This window comes from Lotus japonicus, chromosome 1 (genome assembly GCF_012489685.1).
Source record: "Lotus japonicus ecotype B-129 chromosome 1, LjGifu_v1.2".
Classification (NCBI taxonomy): domain Eukaryota; kingdom Viridiplantae; phylum Streptophyta; class Magnoliopsida; order Fabales; family Fabaceae; genus Lotus; species Lotus japonicus.
In genome coordinates, this window is record NC_080041.1 from 95,015,049 (window position 1) to 95,027,392 (window position 12,344).

General features: G+C 40.6%; 2 protein-coding genes across 2 annotated transcripts; one reads left to right on the plus strand and one right to left on the minus strand.

Annotated features, from left to right (window-relative positions):
- Nucleotides 1-291: 291 nt before the first annotated feature.
- On the minus strand, nt 292-4,479 carry LOC130713028 (putative F-box/FBD/LRR-repeat protein At4g13965). The gene is made up of 5 exons (XM_057562834.1): nt 4,471-4,479; nt 4,042-4,380; nt 3,814-3,945; nt 3,428-3,715; nt 292-505 (listed from the first exon to the last, which is right to left on the minus strand). Exons 1-5 carry the CDS (start codon nt 4,477-4,479, stop codon nt 494-496), a joined length of 780 nt encoding a protein of 259 aa, XP_057418817.1. The 3' UTR covers nt 292-493.
- Nucleotides 4,480-4,693: 214 nt separating this feature from the next.
- Nucleotides 4,694-12,063, plus strand: LOC130713037 (uncharacterized). The gene is made up of 7 exons (XM_057562842.1): nt 4,694-6,580; nt 6,663-7,420; nt 7,514-7,778; nt 8,721-8,866; nt 8,956-10,133; nt 10,326-11,541; nt 11,653-12,063. Exons 1-7 carry the CDS (start codon nt 5,536-5,538, stop codon nt 11,839-11,841), a joined length of 4,797 nt encoding a protein of 1,598 aa, XP_057418825.1. The 5' UTR covers nt 4,694-5,535; the 3' UTR covers nt 11,842-12,063.
- The last annotated feature ends 281 nt before the right edge of the window (nt 12,064-12,344 follow it).

Here is a 12,344-nt window from a genome sequence, read left to right on the forward strand (position 1 = left end):
TTTGACAAGAATACCCTTGAAATATCATTTCCTTGATAAGATTAATGTTGATTCAGTTCAAAGTTTAGATGATAGACCTCCATGCACGAAGAGAAAACTTAAATCATCAGTGTCATGTCCTCAACCACGTAAGAAACTGAGAAATGACACAAGTGGAAATGTTGGAATCCAAATTGCCAAAGTTGCCTCAAAGGACAAAATTTGAGAAGTCAAAATTTGAATATTGGATGGTATGTATTTCATGATTGGGTTATCCTTTCACTTCATGATACAGGGTGGATTTGGTGTTAATTTACAATCATAATGATGGAATCAATTAAAACCAAGTTCAAATTTCCTTCATATATCAGTTTAAGTACATCTCAAGAATCCAACATGAGTCTTACAAATGGAAATACAACTTGGGATTACATCATAGCAAATTTTCAACCTTTACTCCCACATTATGATATGGCTGTGTTTCCTCTTCCGCTTAGCTTAGCCTCTGCCGTAACTAACTTCTTTGCTGCACCATAACATATGTTTATCATTAATGAAAAACAGAGGAAGGGTATATAGAGTAAACAACAAAATGAAACTAAAACAAACTAGTTTGACTTAAACAAGAGTTATTTGTATCCGTGAATCACTTTGACTTTTGAGCATGAAAGAAAAGGTCAAAATCTTAAAAAATAGATTTTAGAAAATAAATTAACTATTTGTAGCTTATTGTTTTCTAAAGTTTCTGTCTAATGTATAAATTAAAGAACCAGGTTGTAGTTAGTATTTGACAAATCTAACTCAGTCATATGTAAAACTTAATGTTAAGCTTGGACTTCTAAGATATTAGTTTCATGATAAACAATGTACTCAGGGAGAAGACTGTTTTAAGTCTAAAGTTCAACAAAACCAGACCAACTGGAGCATATTTACCCGTGGTTCACAGGTCAAAAACTGAAAATACAATGGTAAGAATTAATTATACCATTTAATCCTAAATACTTCTCAACAGATCAATCACCACCAAGACAGAAAAGTCATGATTTCCATTTAGTTGAAAATGGAGCAGCCTCTTTATCGATATAGATTATGCAAAGAACCATGGTTGAGCACAATTAGTGATTTACTGATTTTGTTTTCAAATGCTGGTAGAAGAATTTTAGTATCTCGAACCTGCTAACTGGGGATATAGTTTAGCTCTTCAAACCCAAAATATAGAGAAAGCCTATAAACTTCAAAGTCAAGTCTATCGCCCTGGCCACTTTAATAATAGTCATTATTTTGGGAAATTATCAAATGTTGAAGATCTAGGATCAAAACACTCCTCCAACGTCTTCTCCAACATAAGGCATGTTTCATATATCAAAACTTTTCCAACCAAACTATCAAGCATGTTCCTATGTGTATGCAAGTTGATCCCAATACTCTATCCCCATTTTCTTCATTAATCCACTTGCCTTACTAAAATCTCCAGCCACACAAAAATGCCTAATAAAATATTGTTACTAATCACATTAGGATTGCATCCTAACTTATCAATAAAAGAGACATTCTTAAGGGCTTCATCTACTTTGTTTTGCTTGGACAAACCATTTATATACACATTGTAAGTATAAACATCAGGACTGAAGTAAGTCCCAACCAACACAAGTATTGCATAATACCCACAATCAGATTGCATCCAAACTTCATCTACTTTGTTCTGCTTGCACAAACCATTTGTACACACAAATTGTAAGTTAAACATCATGAATGAGTCCCAATTCAAGAATGTCATCAAATAGTTCATCTAACTTCACAAAATCCCCTTTTGCAAGAAACTATAATATAACAAACAATGTCAGGCTTAACTCTATCTTCTTTCATCTGGTTCAAAATCTACAAAGAATACAAACCCCTCCCTTCCTTCACCAAGTTCCTTATCCTAGTTTCCTCATACCTCCTTAAACAACCAAAGCCTCAACAATAGTCACATCCTTTTATTCACTCCATGATGGCATTATTAAAGAACATATCTTCCCATCCAAACTATATGACTATCTTTTATCATACTAGTCAGTATCATAATGGCATAATCCACCCCCTTAATTCTACATAAGCCCTTGATCAAAACCCGAAAAGTGGATTCCTTAATACGAATTTTCATATGCTGGCAGTTTAACAAGATCTGGGGAACCATTTAAGGCACTCTCTTCCTACAAAGCAATGAGAACAAACCCCTTCTACTACTGTTATTTAATTTGATGAATTAAGACATGGATTCTAATTCTGTTATCATTTAATATGCAAGCAAACTGGTGGAGTATATAGAGTGGTCGCATAACCAGTTCTAAAATTAATGAAAATAGTTCTCACACTGGGTCTTGGGCAGTTTTCTTTTTGAACTGGTTGTAGGACTTTATAAAAACTAATTCTTCAAAATAAACAACTAATGTTAGGTAAACTGGTTCTTGAACTCATGGAACCAGATCTGATACTGATTTTACAAACCCAATTATTGAGGCTGAACAAGTTCTGAAAAATGATTTTAAAACAGGTTCAAACTCAGTTCACAGTATGAAAACCAGTTCACTGAGCCAAGCAGTTCATCAAACCATAGAATCGGTTCAATTCATAACCATTTCAGTTAGTTTGATTGAATTGTATTTCCAATTTGGTTTGGTTTGGTTCAGTTTTTCAAGTTGAATCAACTCCTTTTTCTTTTTGGGTATATTGTTGATGTTCACAAAACACAACCTATGTCTGACATTGTACCCTTAAAATAGAAACTATGTCTCCATATAACATCAAAACCTTCCAATTTCTTTGCATCTCTTTCTTTCTCACACTATTTCAAATCTCGTCTCTAAATTCTTTATCACCCTCTATCTTTTTCTATCTGTCTCTTGAATTCTAAGACCTGACTTTGGACTTCTTCAGTTCTTCTAAATAGTTAGACATAATAGATATCAATTCACAAACTTTAGGGTCTTTCCAATTTTGTGAGGAAAGCTATGAAGAATAGTTCGTATAAGGATAAGATCAATATTACCAATAGTTTGAATCACAATAAGATCCAAATTATCTAATTATGATCTGAATCAGTTGGAACCCAACTTTTTTTCTTAGTTGTAGCAGGTTGGTTGTTTTTGCTCAGCCAACACTGCCTTAATATTCTAGTAATATATGGCTCGTAGAATTAGAGAGCAAAAAGTATTATATCTTCAAAAATGTCAACAAAATATAGCATTTAAACACAAAAGAAATTTTATAATTTAAGAATAAAGCCCACAAGCAACAACTATAATGTTAGTTGGCGGGCTCAATCATGTGAGAAACATTTTTCCTTAACTTGTCCACCAAGACAAAGTTCTTGCCCTTCGACGTTCATAGTTCAAACAACCAACTACAGTAGTTGCAAGGTAGAAATTAATGAAAAGACAAGAAGGATATAGGAACTACTGCTTACATGGCTGTACATCGGATGAGCTATAATTTGACATCTTGAAGGACTGAGCTTGCTTGAGGATGACTTTTCTCTAATCATTTTGATTTGTCTTCGGCTGATTGCAGGCCCGGTCAAGATTTTCATGGTTTGTAAAACTCTAGCATTCTTCAAAATATATCTTGCTAACTGAAGCTCAACTTCTAGGTCTTCAAAATATCGAAAAGAGCAGGTTTTCAGGTTTAACAAAAGGCATTCAGGAACAAAATCTGGATCCGCCCAATTTTCTGGACCACGCATCCAATCTTCCTCCTACAATCCTTGTATGTAGATTACCAATACACATTTATAAAACATGAAGGAATATTAAAAAAAATAAAAAACAGAAATCATACTTAAACTTTGCATACCCGAACCTGAAGGGAAAGGCTTTGAAGCTTAGGGCAGTGCTTGAGCATTTCTGCTAGCAATTGCGACTTATCCAGTTCAATCAAAAGCTCCAATTGGGTCAAATTATGAAAGGAAGGAAAGTCATGATGCACCTAAATGATTTAGAAAGACAAATGAAGAAACAAAAAAACAATACATAGATCAATCAAATTAATCTTTTCCATTCCATATATAAATCATAATGAAACCTGTTTTATTTCTAAGCCCAGAAACTTCACATTAGAAAATGGATTCACCGGAAAATAATGGTAACCAGCAATATTTGCTGTGGTCAATTTGGATAAGGTTAAGCTTTTAAACTCTTGACCATAAAAAGAGGACTCATAATCGGTGAGGAACTCTATATCATGTGCATACAAATCCTCAAGAATTGAGCATCCAGCTAGAAACTCGGACCACTTGTGAATAAAACATGTGTTAAACGCAATATTTTGAGCGAGGGAAATCCAATAGAAGAAATTGAATTCCCAACAGAAATAAGCTTCAAATGTAGCCCATGCAATTTGAGAACCACCAGCGTTGTGCAGCTAAGAAATCTAATGGGCAATTCGGGTGGGAATTGCAAGTGAGTTGTGACATAGAGATTAAGGTTCTCAACTCTACATTGTGTCACAAACTTGACCCATTTGCTAATACTCGGAAAAGAACGGAGTAGATGAAGTCCTTGAAGAAGGAACACTCATCTTCGCTGTGGTCCTCTGTGTCGATGTACAAGTTGAGAGCGGGTACTGACCGCCAGAGATTCCTCCATCTCTTTGACAAAACGCTGTTGGCAACCACCTCTTTGGTTTCGAGAAACGATAGAATGGGGAATTAGATTTCCCACCCCTGGGTTTAGCTTTGCCACCCCATTTAAAAGTGGGGAAAAACCAATATTGCCCCTCCGTGTTTTAGTCCGAATGTATAACATTCGGACTCCTCCGAATTTTCAAATGTCGGACTCAGTTAATAATAGAACAAAACTATCAATTCAGATTCACATTTGTAACGGGACAGAACATCAACTCTCGGACTGGTTCAGGAGAAGCGACCCAGAGGCACCCAAATCGACCCACACATCACGACCAAAAGCAACCAAGAATCATCTGTGATTCAAAACCGACCACACTGAGGTAATTTGTTGGAATCCACGACCAAGAATCATGTGTATTTTGAATCATGTGTATTTTGATGAGTTAGTGTTGTAATTTCAAATTTAGGGTTTCAAATTTAGGTATTTCAGATTAGGTTAGGTTTCGAATCCCTTTTTATGAGTTGATTTGGTGAAATTTCATTCCTATTGTGATTTCTGGGGTATATGGGGTTCTGAGGTGCGAATTTGGGGATATTCGTACTCCGAATCTTGAAGATTCGGACTGGTTCAGGACTTCAAGATTCGGACTGGTCCAGGACTTCAAGATTCGGACTTGAGAGATTCAGTACTGTCTCTCCTATTGCTTCTGTTATTGTTTTTCATGATAAGATGAATGGGGTGAAGATAATTTCCATGCTTTTGGCTATCTTAGGGTAGTGGTTAAGGACATAACCAACTTGAGATTTCACATTTGAATTTCATAACATTATTTGAATTGTATTGAAATTTCATAACATTAGTTTACTGTGTATACTTGTGGATTGCTTCAACTAGTTAGTTACTCATTACATAGCTATTAATCTGTTTTCCTTATTTTTTCTGATAGATTATGGCGAGGACAAAGCAAACTAAGAGGGTATCGTCTGAAGAGTTGGCCGATCGTCGTGCCTATCTCCACGCTTCTCATAGGCGAGGTGATCATGATACAGATGTGTCGACTTCTCGGAAGTGGGCTAGGAAGGGGGCTCCGAAGGCGACCACTGAGGTTCCTGCCCCTGCTACTGAGGTTCCTGCTACTCAGGTTCCTGATACTGAGGTTCCTGCCCCTGCTACTGAGGTTCCTGCTACTCAGGTTCCTGCTACTGAGGTTCCTGCTCTCTCGACGCCTGAGGTTACTGCTACTGAGGTTTCTCCTCAGTCGACGCCTGAGGTTACCGCCCACGATACTGTTGAGCCTTCCACCTCTTCACTTGATATTGATGCAGTTGAGGAGTCGGAGTCGGAGTCGGAGTCGGAGTCGGAGTCGGGGTCGGAGTCGGGGTCTGAGTCTGAGATTGAGGGTGAGGATGTAGAGGTAGAGGATCCGAATATGCCGCCGCTCCAGAGAGATCCACCGTTTCCTGGTGGGCCGGTTGAGTTGTCACTTCTGCAGCATTACCCGGATCACATAGCGCCGTGGACGTGGCATACCCTACTAGGCACCACTGACCCTCGTTATTCTGAGCGAGGTGATTTGAGGCTTGCCACTGCTGGTACGAAGCTCGGGCTGATGACGTGTGAGGGGGACAATTACAGGGAGGTCCGCTTGATTGTGGAGAGGAGCGGACTGTATCCACTGGTCAGGTGCAGCTATGTAGAGACGGATCCAGGGCTTATATCGGCCCTTGTGGAGAGGTGGCACGAGGAGACTAGTAGTTTCCACATGCCATTTGGGGAGATGACTGTCACCCTTGACGATGTCTCCGCTCTTCTTCACATCCCGGTTGGTGGGAGATTCTACACTCCAGGAGTGGCCTCGAGATATGATGTGGCAGAGACCTGCGCTTTGCTGTTAGGGGGGGATGCAGATTTGTACATGGCTGAGTTTGATAAGCTTAGGGGTCCGACTATGAGGTTCAGCTTCTTGCGAGACCTTTACCCGAAAGCTGTTGCAGGTTTGTTTCATTCATTATCTGAACTTTTTCCAACTATTATTTATATTTACTTAATCATAATTGGTATTACATTGTAATGTAGAGGGGCGGTACGAGCATGCAGCCAGGATGTACCTGATGCATCTTGTTGGCGCGACATTGTTCGCCGACAAGAGTGGGGGGCACTCATTCTCCGCCCGTTGGATAGGCATGCTACAGGATCTTGAGCGGGTGTCGGAGTTCGCGTGGGGCGCCATGGCCCTTGCCACGTTGTACGACCAGCTTGGACAGTCTTCTCGCAGCGGGGTCAAACAGTTGGCCGGTTACACTTCCCTGTTGATGGCCTGGGTCTTTGAGCACTTTCCAGACAGGCTCGTTCGCCGGTATGCGAACCCGGCTTACACAGAGGACCAGCCCAGAGCTCGTAGGTGGACAGAGTCACGGTCGGGGCATGCTAGGCTTGACGAGAGGCGAGTACTACTTGATGAGTTGACGGCCGACGACGTCACTTGGACTCCATATGAGGCCCACAGGGAATGGCGACAGCGGGATGAGAGGGCTTTGTTCTCAGGCTACATTCGGTGTCCCTATCCCCCTGCTGTGCGACCTCATCTTCCGGAGCGGGTCATGCGACAGTTTGGGTATATACAGACGATCCCGCGCCACCCTAGTGAGATGGATAGATCTCCCGCAGCTGAGGCTGTTGATGCGGCATTCGCAGGTTATGTGCAGTACTTGTTCCCTGAGGGCGACCCTGCTATAGAGGAGGGACAGGCTGTGGGCGGTTACATGGATTGGTACGCTAGAGTGTCTCATTGTTTCATCATACCGGATGAGAGGAGGATTGATCTCAGTGCCGTGGTAAATTTTAAATTTTATTTCTATTTTCTTTATGCACTTGTGGTTTTCTGTATGTGATTTACTAACAGCGTTTTTTTTATTATTTACTTTCAGGCTGCTTTGCGTAGGGCTTTAGAAGTCCTTGAGTTGTCACTTGAGGTGGATGATGCTTTGCTGCCAGGCACACAGGCCCGCGCTTTAACGGAGAGAGCACTTCGCATCCTCCAGGACTTGGCTGGGACACAGGGCATTGCTTACGCTGCTGGGAGAGGAGGTCTGGGAGCAGGTGGCCGAGTAGGTGGCCGAGCCGGCGGCCGAGCAGGTGGCCGAGCAGGTGGCCGGGAGGGCGGCAGGGCAGGAGCCAGGGGAGGTCGTAGGGGTAGGGGAGGTCGTCGGGGTAGGGGACAGTAGGGGACATTAGTTGTATGAGCATTTTGTTGACATTACTATTATGATATTAGGGGACTATGTATTTTGCACTACTATTTCGGATTAGTATGAGTTTTATCTTCACTTTAACGTATATTTTTTTTTTTATTTTTCACTTTTACCCTAAACCCTAATAATTTGTGAGCTTTATCTTCACTTTAACATTTTTTTTTTCTTTTTCACTTTTATAATCAACCCTAATAATTTTAAAAATCAATAACTTTTATAACCAACCCTAATAATCGACCCTTGTAATGGAAACCAAAACCTGGCACTCAACAACACAAACCATTGTAATGAAGTTTAATCTTCAAGATATAATCCGAAACTTCAACCTTCGGATCAGTATGAAACTTCAACTTCCGGATTAGTATGAAACTTCAACTTCCGGACACCTCTGACAGATTCTACCACCTTTTTCAGCACCATTACTCCATAGCTTCACCTACCTCACCACCATTATGGCCTGCATAAACTCCTCAACCACCAAACCACCCCCCATTACATTTCACTTCTGATCACCCTCACTCCCTCACTTCCTCTTTTCTTACTACCCCTCAACCCCCCACCACCATCATTGCACCACCAACAACAACCTTCATGCACCACCAACAACAACCTTCATCAACCAGCACCACCTTGGTATGTATCATTGCACCCATTATAATTTGCCAATAATATACGTTTGTGTATATTTTCTACCATTTAAATTTCTCTTCATTTTTTGCCACCACAATCACTTCAACTTTTCTGCCCCGACATAAATCCGAATGTTCAAGTCTCGGATTAGTACGAAAGTTATAGTCTCAGATTAGTACGAGAGTTATAGTCTCGGATTAGTACGAATGTTCATTATACGGACTGTTAACCAGTGGCAGATTGGTTTATGCAGGCAGTATGACGAGCACATTTTTCTATGATGATGAAATGCTGCTTCTAAAACAAGATAATGATGTCAGTGAAGGAATGTTGCTTCAACAACAAGATAATGTTCAGCCTATAAGTGTGGATACCACTCATTTATGGTCGACCGATCAGGTATTCATTGCGTATACCATAATGACATTATTGTTTAGTGATGCTTGAATTGATTACTAATTTTAAAATGATATGTTACCACTGTACAGATATTTGAAACTGTTGATGACCTTAAACAATGGGCTAAGAATGTTGGGAAGGACAATGGATATGCGATTGTGACTGGAAGGTCTGATTATTCCAGAAAAGGTGGAAATATGTATATTGTTCTGCGGTGCTCGAAGCATGGTGTGTACATCCCGTACAAGGACCCTAAGTCCTTCAAGTACAACTCCACCGGATCACAAAAATGTGATTGTCCTTTTAAACTTAAAGGACGACCTACGGAGGGTGATAAAAATTGGTGGCTGAAAGTGTTGGAAGGGGTACACAACCATGAACCAGCTGGATCTTTGGTTGGCCATTCCTATGCTGGTCGACTAACAGAAGAAGAGAAGGTTCAAGTCGACAGCATGAATAACAATTGGGTCCCACCGAGACACATGTTGGCCACTTTGAAGGAAAATAATCCGGGTAACTTGTCTACCATCACTCAAGTGTATAATCGCATCAAAAAAGTTAAAGAATTAGACCGCGGGCCACTTACAGAGATGCAATATTTGCTGAAGAAGTTGGCAGAAGCCAACTATGTTCACTTTGAAAGACATGAAGAAGATTCGGGTGTCATTATGGAACTTTTCTGGGCTCATCCTAATGCTATTAAACTCTTCAACACATTCCCTCACGTGGTAATCATGGATTGCACATACAAGACAAACAAATTTCAAATTCCATTGCTTGAAATGGTTGGCCTCACTTCTACTGGTCTGACTTACTCCATTGCATTTTGCTACATGACTCGTGAGCGCACACCTGACTATGTTTGGGCCTTGGAGTGCATGAAATCTCTACTTGCTGACCCTGCCCGATTACCTGGAGTGATTGTGACTGATAGGGAATTGGCTTTACTCAGTGCTGTTCGGAATATTTTTCCTGAGGCTACCCATTTACTATGCCTATTCCACATAAACAAGAATGTTGAGGCAAAGTGCAAATTGTGGGTTGACACAACGGATTTTAAAGCCTTAGTGATGCAAAAGTGGAATGAAGTGGTATATGCGGAAACAACTACACAATTTGAGGAGGAATGGAGCGACATGTGTGATATGTGTAAGGATCATCCAAGGTTCACATCGTACATTTATGACACTTGGTTGGTTCACAAGGAGAAATTTGTGAAGGCATGGACAAACAGAGTGAAGCATTTTGGAACGACAACAAGTAACAGGTACTACGCACATGCAATCTTGATAGACTTGCTTCATTTGATAGAATTGATTCATTTAATAGGCTTGTTTCATTTTTTGTATGCATTTGATAGACTTGTTTCATTTGATAGAATTGATTCATTTGATAGGCTTGTTTCATTTTTTGTATGCATTTGATAGGCTTGATAGACTAGCTTCATGTTTGTATGCAGGGCTGAAAGTGCACATGCAAGCTTGAAGAAGATGCTTAGGAATGGCAAGGGTAACCTGTGCGATTCATGGGAAGCAATTGATAGGTTGACCATTGTACGCCACAATGCAATACAAGCATCGTTTGAGCGCAGTATTAACATTGTAGAGCACCGTTTCAAGTCTCCAATGTATAAGAATATGAGAGGATTCGTTGCTAAACATGCACTTCACCTAATGTATGATGAACAAAACAGATTTTGGGGTCATGGTGAGAAATGCGGTTGCGTGATGAAAGTCACTCATGGACTACCTTGCGCTTGTGCACTTCAGAGTATTGCCTCAATTCCGTATGCAGCAGTTGATCCATTCTGGAAGATACTTTCTTGGGAACAAGTGCCTGTTGTGGAGAGTCAAACCTCAAACAGTGGATGCATGCCGCTAGAGATTGAGGCTTTGTGGGCTCATTTCAATACCTTGGATGATGCGGGCCAAAGTATGCTGAGAAGGAAGCTTAAAGAGCTTTATTGTCCTCAAATCAGTTCATTGTGTCCTCCTGAAGTGAAGATAAAGCACAATCAATCGTCCAAGGAGAGGAAAACCAAACCTCCCAGAGGTCAATCAATAGGATCCACCCAGCGTGACCTTTCACATTGGGAACATGTTGACAATCAGACCAAAGAACAAGAATCGAAAGCTAGCAAGAGGAAACCTAGGCTCACCAAAACTCCTAAAACAACTCCAACATCGCAAGCTCCTAAGTCAAAGAACAAGATGGCTATGACGGCCACCGGCTCCAAAATCTACTTACCGGAGTTGCCATCTTTTTTATGGCCATATATACATGAAGTGATAGATGTTGTCGGGGATGGTAATTGTGGATACAGAGCCGTCGCTGCATTGCTGGACCTTCAGAACGGTCAGGACGGTTGGCCTCGGGTTAGGGAAGAGCTGATTGTAGAACTCACACTCTATGAGAAACACTATACACGCATGTGGGGTTATGATGTGGTACAAGCCATGCACAATCGTCTCACTCTCCCTCCTGATGGTAGAGCCACTAAAGCCAGATGGATGCATCTACCGGAGATGGGGTACCTTATTGCTAACCGGTTTCGGGTGGTTTTCATCTCCATCTCGTTAAAATCTAGTTACACTTACCTTCCGATGAGAGGAGGCGCCCCACCGTTAGAACATCCTGTCATAGCTATTGGTCATGTGACCAATCACTTTGTACAGGTATATCCTCAATTAAATACATATCTTCTTTTTTATTAATACACTCTCTTGTCACGTTAAACAATTTATATTGAAATATATCTAATTTTACTACTATACTCTTAAATGTAGCTGAAGTTGGTGTCTGGACATCCTATGCCGCCAATTGCTCCCCAATGGGAATACAACGTTGAAGAACCCGAGTCCGAATGGTGTAAACCGTATAAAGAGCGTTTGGATAGATTTATGGCTGAACACACTGTTTGGATTGGTCCTTGTGTTATTACCAACTTTGATTTAACAGACATAACAGAAGATTGATAATATGATTCATGTTTGTAATGTTGTAACCATGTCTGTAACCATATTATTAGCAAGAATATTTTCCTACATATATTAAGACAATGCTCCAGTATTGTAACGAGGTCTGTTTGTCCCATATTATTGTCACTGCATTTTCACGTTTCTGTCTGTGACAGTATCTGGTTTTAGAGGTACGAATCTTGAAGTTTCATATTAATCCGGGTTTTCAACTCTCGGACGTCTTAAAAAGGGGGGTGGTAAATTTAATTATGAATCAGTCCGGAACTTATAGTCCTGGATTGATCCGAAACTTAAAGTCCTGGAGTGATCCGAAACTTATAGTCCTGGATCACCCTTATCAAGCAGCAGAATGCCTACACAACCAACTCTGACCACCATCAATTACAATCTCAACCACCATCACTGCCTACACAACCAACTCTGACCACCATTAATCTTCACCACCAACCCCATTACTCATTCCTCCTACACCATAAATCCCTTTACTTCCTATATTAGTC